Consider the following 11,905-nt stretch of genomic DNA (forward strand, 5'->3'; position numbering starts at 1 on the left):
TATATGATTGCCCATATTAAGATGTTGTTTCTTGCGTGATTATTATTATTTTTTTTGTTAATTTCATCGTGCATGAACAAAAAAATATGATCATAGCGTGAGTGCGTGCATTGATTTACACACATCGACCAAGGTTTTTAAGGTTGGAATTGCAACAAACATAAGACTCCTGAGAGTCCTTTCGTGAACCCTTATTTCGTTCACCATCACCATGATATGCGTGAAAATGTGTTTCAAAAAAGACAGAAGTCGTGTTCTTGTATATATGTTTTATGTAAGTAATAAAATATTACTATAACATAAATATAAACGTGACTTTGCAGTCTACATTTCGCAATCAACATACAACCAATGTAGTAAACAAAACATTTGTAATCCACTGCAACATAATCAACAGAGCCGAACAAAAAAGCTCCAAACACACTTAGGAAATAAATATATAGATATATAAATGGTCATAAATGAAATATTAAAATATCTTCTTGGAATTAGTAAGTGTACAAAACTGCCCGGAAAACAAAACAAAACAAAACGAACCCAGAACAAATACATATGTTTACATATTCGACATATTTACATATTGGAAATAATCCTGACAACTATTTATTTAAAATCTTTTCTCTTGTAATTTATTTTTATTTTTATTACTTTTTTGGAAAAGGTTGTATATTCACACTGTTTCAAATAACATTGCAGAAATGAACACCTGCTGTCCAATGAAAAATGCCAGACCTTGAGAAACAACACGAAACGTTACCAGCCTCCTATTATTTTCCCCAATCCTGAAAAGAAGTCCCGAAAACACATCCCTTATTCACTACAACAACTACTTTTCTCCGTGTCCAGGCTCATGAGTAGGATGCAAAATGTAATTAACATAAACGAAACGGGCACAGCTGACATAGAGAGTGTCAAGAGTTGGCCAATATTCAAGAAGAACTAAGAGTACAGCACGATTTTTGGGCACTGAAAATTACCTGAGATATTTCTTTCTTTTTCATTTTGACTCATCACTCTCAATGTGTTTAGCAGGAGCAGACTTGCTGGAATAGTGCCGGTTCAACGAAATTGGAAAGGAAAACTGTAAACAAGCAAATCATTAAAATGTCGTATACCTCGAACAAATACATTGTAAAAAAAGAAAAGAAAAGAAAGAAATTAAAATAACATTATAAGTGCCTCATGCAAAGAGGAAAAAGCAGTAGAACTCAAAATGACTAAATATTGTTTCAGACAGTGTATTCATGTTGCCATTTTAACGTCTATGCATCTTTAGACGATATCAGGTGCTAAGAAATGATCATTGTAAACAGTTTCTGGTGCACTTGCTTGTTTTGGAGGTTTTGACCAAGTGCCTGTTCTTTACATCACGAATGTCATCTGTCTTAGTTGAAATTAAAGTAAAATACTCGCTAGACAGAAAAAAATGTTTTTAACGTTAAAACATTCCAAATAATCAACACAAATAATATCGGATAAATCATTGTGATAATTAATCTTTTCAATCGCTAAAAAAAAAAAAAAAAAAAACACTGTCCACTCTCCTTTGTCCAAGGAGACATTGCCCTTTTTGTGGCTCGTAGCTCCCTTTGATCGGCGGTGAAAGAATCGAATTTTTTCCAGAGTGGCACAAACGATAGGGTTTTCGTAAACACTGGTACTGATTTGATAAATGCACGCGAAGCTGACGCGGTAATTGATGTATTTTTCACGTTATTCGGAATTATTGGCGTCCCGTTAAGCTGTCCGGTCACTGTCAGCGAACTCTTCCCAAACTTTCTGTCTCTGATGTCTTGGGATAGGCCTAAACAAAGGGGATAAACAAAATCCAGTGTAGTTTCTTTTCAAACAAGGACACTGTTTACGATAGCAGTCACTGGACAGGACTCTGTAGCGTGTGATGGAGAGGGGGTGTCTCCGCTTGTGAGTATACGTCCTCCATGGTTGGATGGGGGACCCCCACCGGTGTCATTCTTTTCTCTTTCTGTCTTCTGTTGCAAAACCACACACGCACAACCTCTTTTTCCAACTGCAGAGTGCCAGCTAAAGTGGTGATTTCGTGGGCGGAGGGCTTGGGGCACTTTAAGAAATGGTTCTCCAGTGCCCCTTTCACTCCGACTTCGATGGAGGTCCTCTTCTTTCGTTTCCGGCCCTGTGCTGCAATCTTGTCCAAATTCGTGGGGCTGCCAGTGTTTGAATCTGTCTCCTCGAGCCATTTGTTAAGCAGAGGCTTAAGTTTGCACATGTTCTTGAAACTCAGTTGCAGAGCCTCAAATCTACAGATGGTGGTTTGGGAAAAGACGTTCCCGTAGAGCGTGCCCAGCGCTAAGCCCACGTCCGCCTGCGTAAAACCAAGTTTGATGCGCCTCTGCTTGAACTGTTTGGCGAACTGCTCCAGGTCGTCGGAGCTCGGCGCGTCTTCGTCCGAGTGGTCCTGGTGGTGGCTGAACGGCTGCTGAGGTGACTCCATCTGGTTGTCATGGCTACCCGCGTCGTCGTGGAGCGGGTCCCGCAAGCCGTGGTGCAGCGACGGCTGGGGGCTCAACATCGTGTAGCCCGTCTGAGAGTAGACCAGCGACTGGTGCCCGTTGGAGGCGGGAGAGAGCGGGGATAAGTGGTGCGTTGTGGTCGGCGCCCATGATCCGTGGTGGCTGTTCTGCGTCGGCTGGTGGACCAGATGCGATCTGTGATAGCCGTTGCCCAGGTCTTCTCTGCTCTGCACGCTGCCTTTGTTGTGCTCCGCTTGTCCGATGTGGGTGCCGCTGGTCCAGTCGGTGTTGGAGGTGGGCAGCCACTGGTGGTGCGTTAGGCTCATCGGATGTCCCGTGTTGGTCGCTAGCCCTTGTAAGTACTCGTGGTGCATCATTTTCTGCACCTCTCTGTAGGTCGTCCCCTGGTGCATCCTGTCCGAATCCGGATGCATTAGCGGGTTCGAAGGCAATGAGTTATTCCGCGGAATATACTGAGCTGTTGTCGCCATGGCTCCGACTTAGAAAACTGACAAGCACTTCGGAGATCTTTGAGCTTTAGAGCCCAAAACGCAACAACCTGCTCTGGGAGGTCTTAGGGAAGAGCTAAGACACGCCTCCCCTGCGCGTGCATTGGTTCCTCGCCGACTACAGCCCACCAGGTTTCCTTATTACCTCTCGCGGGCCGCTTGGTTGGCTGCCGGGCGCCGTGATCCCAGTTACTCGCAATTGGCCGCTCTCACTAGACGCTTTCTCTTTTTTCCCTTTCTTCTCCTCTTCCCGCTAGTCAAGAGAGCGTGAGCAGCAAAACCGTAGGAAATTACTGGGCTTTGAGGGTTGTTTTGCAAATAACCACGTGGGGGAGTGTGGTACTCTTTTTGGTGGGGTGGAAGAATGACCCGTCTTGCTTTGCCTCTTTTAGTAACTGTACCGCTCCTCTTCGCAAGTAGATTAGTATTCTAAAGTATCTCAGGAGCCACCCACGAGAAAGATGAAGATCAGCATGTACATTAAAAGATGTTTATATGGCAATATCATTTAAGTGTTACCCACATACACAATTATTTATGATTATCGCCTTATTGAAGTCTAGCACACGAATGCACAATCACGCAAGCATGCATCGAATTAATAAAACATCATACAGAAATACAGACCGCCCACTCTGTAACATAACAGACAATCTCCATCATTATGCATAAATGCATAAACAATCCACCGCCGACCCTGTAGAAAAAATAGGCTACACTACCCATCTAGTTTTATTTAAACACATTCAGTGTGTACGCATTTTAACATTTCATGTACATTTCACTGGAAGTAAATTTCAGTCAAATTAACTGGAGCGTTTACAAATCAGTAAATTTCAGTTGTTGGCTTAATAAACTCATATTTAAGCCAACAAATTTTAACAAACATACAAAGTCCACACGAAGCTGCGGTGTGTTGACAATATCTTCACTCGAAGCATTTTTCTAAACAGTAACTTTGAGAGAAATCCAGTGTTTCTCCCTTCTGGCCTCCTCCGTATTCCTTTCCCGGCTGATCTGATTATTTTTCCCTTCACGTTTTGTCCCAATAGCAAATTACCAATTCTATGAATTGCAAAGCAGCCTCGGAGACGCTGAGGGGTAGAGAGGGGGAGATGCGAAGATTGAAAGGGATCTTTGCAAACACAATCACGTTCTTAAATGGAAATGTGGGGCTTTAAACAAATCTTACATCTCTCCTGTTCCAGTCGTCTAAAACTCCGCAATCAGGCACACGTTCGACTCCATCTAAAACCACAGCTTTTTTAGAAGATTTTTTTGGTATCACTTCTATTTAAATTATTTACCTCACTGTATTTTTTTTAGTTCACGTTCGTGTTTGTGTGTTTGTCTTGCTCTTATGGGGTGTTTCCACAGGCTTTTGCGAGGAAATGTGCCGTTACACGCGGAGAATTCAGGCGTCAAACCAAAACGCTTCTCTGTGGTAAGTTTGCACACTGCTTTTCCTATCTGTCCATCTGCACGAGCTTCGCGCGTTCATGGAAGTGTAACCTAAATGATGTTCTTGGGGTCACAAGTGCTCGTCACCACTCTGTCAAAGGCGTGGTTATGTAAAGCCACCAGTTATTTATTTATCTCATATGCAATAACACTTGTAGAAGATTTTTTTAAGGAACAGCTGATTATAACGCGTAATTTGTATCAGATAAAACATCACATGTACTGTAATATAAAGAAACTGGCATGTATCTATCTTCCTTAGAACAACGTTTGTGCATTGTTTTTAATTTTATAACTTCAGAAAAGCATCTAAACTAACATGTTTATTATGACAATGACTTAACTTTACATCTAAAGCTTTAACGTTTATATTAGACTCGTTCTCCTCCTTTCCTTTATGAAAATATCTTCTGAATTTGATTTATAAACAACTGTAATTTTTAAACAATATTTCTTTATTATGAAAAACGCGGTGGTTTTGCGTCCAAGACAATATTTCAAATTGTGCGTGACTTAGGGCGAAAATTAATATGTGAGCCACAAGAAGTTATAGGAAAGCACATGACAGGATTTTATCTAAATCGTACTGTATAGCCGATTGCAATGAGATGGCCGGTTCTGCCCCAGAGAGCCGCAGTTAATGAGGATGCTTCACTGTACAGTTGCTCTCATTTGGAAGTCTATAAAAAGAGCGGTCATTTATGCCCAGAGAGCTGCGTCACAGTAGCAGCTCAGTCAAACTCTTCGCTTAGTTTGCCAGCGAAAGAAAGTGGTTCAAAAAGCGCCCAGATGCTTCTTTTTTTCCCCTTCGCAAAGAATATGGCCTTGTGTGGAGCGAGGTGAATTTTTCCTGGGATGCACGAGGTTGCTATGGAGAGCGGTTTGAAAGGATCACACTGATCCTGCAGATGAATGATTTGCCATACAGGAAAAGACAAATAATAGCCCTTGTTTTGTAAGATGGCAATGAAAGACAGTAGGGAACAATTGTGGCCTTTGAGTATCCAGGATGTACTAAATCTGGTTACAAAATCTTACAGCTCTAAGTTTAAGAAAAAGTTTTACTTCTTTCTGTTATAAGTTGATTGTCTCTAGGTTAAACCAGGCTGATTTGAATTAAAATACTGAAGTCTTTGCCGGAAAATGTACTTTTATTATCTCATTAATTCACTTAATATTCAAATAGCTCTATATCAGAAACGTTTCGTTTAATTTTCATACAAGACGTTTCCTTTCGTTTACAAAAATATAAGATTGGTTTCTACGGGTCTGTTTTTTTCTCACGATTCACGCGTCTGTAGTCACGTGCTTTAATCTCCACGAGGGACCCCCTCCACTTGAATATAATTAGAGTCTGGTCGGTCAAACCCTCCATTAACCATAGGCCGTAAAAGTGCACAGGAGAATAAGTTCAGAAAACATCAAATATACACGGCGTTATCTGTGGGTGCCTAATGCAGAAACAATTCACAAGCAAATCTTTTATTATCATATTAGAGATTAAAAAGTTTCACTGTTTTGACCTTTCATTTATCTTTTATTTCACATGGCTGTATTCGCTTTTTTTAGAATGAATTTTATTGCATCAACACGCTTCTAAAAATGTTACAAATGTTTTGTCATCACTCTGATACAACTATAAGTTAGAAAATAAATCTAAAAGGCTTCATCTTAAACATAACAATTGGATTAAAACAATTCTTTAGTGTCTCGTCAGTTGGTAATACATTAACTGCAGACTTAATAGTGCGTAATGCACTGTAATATTTCACTGTCATGTAGGCTTATCAATAATAAAAATAGTGTTTCAAAACAATACGTAAACAAGAGAAAATAATTCTGATGAATAATATCTTTTGATGCCTTTAATTAGGGGCAGGCCACCGCAGTGAAAATTTACTGAGGGAAGTCCATTTTGACACTTTTAAACACTTTTTAAATAGAAACCGCTCATCAACTAATTCTTACCCAACTTTCGAAAGCTCCATCAGTGCCATACACATCGACTGAAATGGGTGTTTTAATTAAAGATTCGCTCCACTAAAGATTCACCTCTCATTCCATTTTCCCCGTTTGTTTTCACCGGTTCGCTTTGACAGACATGTGTAATGGGTACCCGCGCTTCCTGACTAGCCACGAATTTACAGGCACATCCTGCGCTTTTTCAGGTACCTCTTTCTCTCTTTTTTGGTTAATGAACTCAGGCGATTCCGCAAGCATCCCGAGGGAATGGAACGGGAATGTTTTCCTTTCCGTAAAAGGTGTGGGCTATCTCTCTCCAACTCCCGACTTATCTTTGGGCTAATTAGGGGGGCCCTGAAGACGCAGGCATGAATATTCATGTGAAAGCACCGGCGTGCAATTAGCCATGGAGTGAGTTCCTAACTTCAATCACTGGCCAGTGCAAAGAGAGAAGGGTACTCTTCCCTCACAGCCAGAGAACAAGCCTTTTTAAAACATAAAGTGTATGAGAAACAGCTAAGAGACTAACCTGACTTCTTTTTTACACAGCTAATTCTATGCGCACTCGGTACTTTTTAATGGATGCCAACCCTATTTATAAATGACAGGCTACCCACATTCAATTTTTCCATTACCAGCATTTCATAGGATTTTGAATATATAAAGGTTCAGAAGTGCATTTAGTCAATCTAGTATTTTATAGACTTAACGATGTTTTTAAATCACAGAATTCTTACAGTATCCTAGATATAGGGGTTTTCAACAGTTACAGACCCAGGGACCTTCATGCAGAGACTCAGGAACCCCACAATATAGAAAGCCTTATTTTCCCAATAACAGTCTGTAATAGCTTAATTAAAAACATGACCGCTAATAAATTACATATTGCTCACCAGAACATTGTTAATGCAAATAGCTAATAGAAAATCCAGTTTCATGTATCTTCCCCTCAGACCTCTGCAGTACCTTCATAGACCCCCAGGGGTCCCCTGGTTAAAAATCTCTTGAGTTGTATTGGATACCAGACAACATATGGTTTAACTAAAATAAATATGAAACATTCTATACATTTCAGGGTGTTGAGGCTGACCGTCACTTTACTTTTGTAATTCTTTAGTGCAGATCTCAAATCACTGGGTATTTCTTTTTTTTTCATTTTCTCCAATTCTAATACACTTCCAACTGTTTTTGGACAAATAGTCATTTTTTCCTATCTATAATTAGGCTACTAATTCTATAATTGTCCTGTGCATTTCAAAAACGCAGATCTTTTCTTCTTTTTCTCTCACACGCATTCACACACAAAGTTGGGCACCGCAACCTGTGTCGCTGTCCGTTCTGTCCGCCAAGGCCTCAATCCTTTGCTTTGAATTCAAGGTGATCTTTATCCTGCCCCCTTCCTGGTGTGCACTTGCCACTTGCTTCCATAAAGATGCGTTTATGTATGTATGTATGTGCGGAGGGGAACGGGGAGCTTTTGGAGGGGGGCTTGTGAGATAAGCAGTGGAATTTGTGCCGTCTGAATATGGATGGCAGCCAGACCCTTGGTAAGCAGCTGATAGAGTGGTAAACAGCTTGTGGGCTGAAGGGGTTAGAAGCATGCTCCTGAATACATTGGGCCTCTCTTCCACTGTCTGCCTGCACAATGGTCAATCAAATCAACGTCACTTTCCCCTCAATCCCTGTGATGCAGTGGGTTTGTAATGTTGGACAAGCTGCCACTACACCCATCCGCTCACTTATCAACCGCTGACATTAATGTTCAGGCTTGGTGGATGATTGCAATAGCAAATATTTTCTGTTCACTTTCACTTGATATCAAATTGTTCTTTGGATTCCAGGACTTGACCTCTGAATCATACACTTCTGTTGAATGCCTTGTTCACTAGAACTTCCATAATATATATATGGCCTCTATTAAGTTATTAGTAACTTCAAATCATTAATAAGTCATTATCAAACAGCACATAATGCTGATCAGTCATTCACAATAACATTCACATATGAAAGTATGAGTTCGTTTCTTTTATAATGTATATAATCTAACATCTCATAAACATTCTGAATGTTTAATGATGACTTATTCATGAAAGCGTCTGTAAAGTCTAAGCATGATGTTTTTTTTTTTTTTTTTATAGATTTATGTTTATAATAATACACAGCTTGATGCTGATCGAGTTTCATCATCTCTCCTGACAGGACTAATGGAGCTGAAAGCTGATGATGATGATAGAGAAAATATCATGCAAACATAATTTGCCTTCTGTGAAAGCAGATGCAGAAAAAGGTGATGCACATCACACTATTTAACATAACCTTACAGTTTTATAAACTCTTAAGTTTAATAATTATAGTTTTTGTTGGATAATATATGACAGAATTAAGTTATTTGGTAAAAATTTACAATAAGGCTTCATTTGTTAACATTAGTTAATGTATTAACTAACATGAAACAACACTAAACAATACATTACAGTATTTACTAATCTTTGTTAACGTTAGTTAAAAAATATAGTTGTTCATTGTTAGTTCACGTTAGTACACTGTAAAAAAATATAGTTGTTTTATCTTAAAACTTTTTTTTTTTCAAGCACATCTCTATCGCTTTACTGTCCTTTTTTTTTATTTTTAGCATAGTCAACTAAAATATCCACTTAAGTAACTTAAAATTTCAAGTTGACCAAACTTAAACATTGAAGTCAGTGGGGTAACAAATTATTTTAAGTTGAAACATTTTTTTTTTTTTTACAGTGTACACAGTGCATTAACTAATGTTAAACACAACTTTTGATTTTAATAATGCATTAGTAAATGTTGAAATAAATATTAAGATTAAGATTAATAAATGCTGTAGAAATACTGTTTATTCTTAGTTCACCTTAACTAATGTAGTTAATTAATGGTAACTAATGAAACCTTATTGTAATGAGTAACCAGTCATTTTTTTTAAAGAATTACTCATGATGTTTCACACTTGTTTCTTTTTTTATTGTGAATGGTTAGCAATAAAAGCAAACACAAGAAAATACCAATTTATAATTTAATTTGACGCATTTATTCATTTAATTATAAATTCATATATTAAATTAATTCTACATTTTGCATAAATTAATTAAGTTTGCTACCATGCACAAAAATATATTTTGCAAAATTTTGTTTGCGAAAACTTTATATACGTGACCCTGGACCACAAAACCAGTCATAAGGGTACATTTTTTTAACTTGAGATTTATAAGATTTAAGATTTGAATAAATAAGCTTTCCATTGATGTATAGTTTGTTAGGCAACTTTAAAATTGCCTTTAAAGTTGGCCAAATGAAGTTCTTAGCAATGCATATTACTAATCAAAAATAAAGTTTTGATATATTTACGGTAGACAATTTACTAAATATCTTATTGGAAAGTTATTCTTTACTTAGTATCCAAACGATTTTGGCATAACAGAAAAATCAATAATTTTGACCCATACAATGTATTTTTGGCTATTGCTACAAATATACCTGTGCTACTTAAGACTAGTTTTGAGGTCCAGGGTCACGTATTTGTTTTTATGTATACATATACATATATATATATAATGTATGTGATGTTGCTTGAGTTGCATACATGTCTAATTACAAATTATAATGAATAGTTTGCCATCAACAGCTGTTTACTGCTTACAGAGTGCGTCAGAAACCCCACAGTTGTCTCTTTTCTTTCTTTCATCAAGCTCAGCTTGGTAACAGTAGAATTTCGAAGAACCTTGTGTAAAGTATTAATCATTATTCCGTCACTTACATATTTAATGATTGATTTGGCGAACCTTTGTGGATTTCCACATGTAAACTGTCTGTTGCACTGGAGTATTTTAAGAGCCGCTTCTCTTCCCTGGTGGCAGCAACCGTGAGGCTAAGCCAGCGCAAAGCCGCAGAGTTCCACATGTCACTGCACACTCAAGAGAGCCCTCACCAAACTTATTAATGAGTTGCTTCCTTTTAATTAGATAGTAATTCATGTTAATGCATGCCTAATGAACCCAAATCGTTCCCTTCGGTCATTCCGCGGAGTTCCACTGTGTTTACTCATTCTGTCTGTTTTTCCCGCTTTTGTGTTTTATTAGGCTCAAAGGGGCCGAGCGACTTGCTTTAGAGACATCTGAGAAGTCCACTGAAAGAGCCAATAACGAGATCAAAAGGGCGTTTGTGTATAAAGTCGACCGTATGATATCAAGAAGCCTGCTTTAGCAACAGATGCTCTGGGATCACCACAATATGCTCGTGGTGAACTTCTAGCCGGTGTGTTTTTGAGGACATCTCCATACTGTGGAGACTAAGAGACAGTAAGAGTGACCAGAGCAGCTTTAACCCAAAAGGGGTCACAACCAGACGCCAAGTGCTCCTGTCTCGATGTCGTCTGTGGTCAAGCACTGGCTAAAATTAAATTAGACTGCTTTTAATTGAGGATTGACCGGTCTGAGAGCAGCTGGCGCTTGGGTCAGTCAAGATAGCAAAGCTTGAATCCCCCAGGCCCCAGCTGCAATTTCAGCCCTGCAGGTCTTGGAATGGACTGGGAGGGAGAGAAGGCCGGAGCATGCTGGGAATGCATGGCTGATGATTAGCAATGAGAGTTTATAGGAAGGCTTAGATGAGATTTGGCTTGTTTGCTTGAGTGGAAAGTGTTACACACACACACACTCACAGCCTGTAGACTCAGCGTAAATCGGCTTAAGGTTTGCACCTCGCTGAAAATCTCCTCAATCGCCCGGTCGACACAATTAATCGCTTCATTAATTAACAATCGCTGCGCGATACACCACCCCGACTGTGTCTTGGCAAGCGTGCAACTTACAAGCAACCCTTCTTATACGTTCTTCTTTCACTCCTCCCACCCGCTTCGATACTCCTCTTTATCTTTTTCTTCCGCACTCCTTTTCTTTTCCTCCTTTAAGTAGCATCGCAAAAGCCGACTCTGCTGTTTTAGCACGAACAGACGCACTTTTCTTTCGGCAAGCAGGTCAGAGCTCTGCTAACATTTGTTATCTATAATCCTGCAGGTCCCCGCGCAAAATGAGCGTAGTAAACTCTTGCAAAGCCCTAATCCCTGCATTTCTTTTAGATGCGCTTTTTCCTCTCTCACGCTCTTTTCTTTTCCATCTTTGGGGTGGGGAAGCATTTTAAAAGGAGGAATCTCTCTTATTTTTGAGCTTTTCTGAATTACCCAACTTCTTTAACCTCTGGAATTATCAACCTTTTTTGGCAATTAAAACGATTTTGATTTAATAGCATCATTTCAGGCTGCCACCAGCCGCCCATGCTTTTATGTCAGCCTTTGTTGATTTGCTTTTCAGAGAAATCTCTCTCCGTATTCATACTGTACGCTTTTACGCTTCGACTGTCGGTGTCAGTTAATCTGACTTGTGCTGTTGATTCATCTCGGTAACGTATGAGGATATGTGCAAAAAAAAGTTTTTTCTTTCGCCATCACTCTCAATTATCTATGCG

General features: G+C 39.2%; 1 protein-coding gene across 1 annotated transcript; it reads right to left on the reverse strand.

Moving 5' to 3' along the window:
• Positions 1-262: 262 nt before the first annotated feature.
• Positions 263-3,016, reverse strand: pou3f1 (POU class 3 homeobox 1). The gene has a single exon (XM_051130511.1). The coding sequence runs from the start codon at positions 2,978-2,980 to the stop codon at positions 1,874-1,876; it is 1,107 nt and encodes a 368-aa protein (XP_050986468.1). The 5' UTR covers positions 2,981-3,016; the 3' UTR covers positions 263-1,873.
• Between the last annotated feature and the right edge of the window lie 8,889 nt (positions 3,017-11,905).

This window comes from Labeo rohita, chromosome 16 (assembly GCF_022985175.1).
Source record: "Labeo rohita strain BAU-BD-2019 chromosome 16, IGBB_LRoh.1.0, whole genome shotgun sequence".
NCBI classification, from domain to species: Eukaryota; Metazoa; Chordata; class Actinopteri; order Cypriniformes; family Cyprinidae; genus Labeo; species Labeo rohita.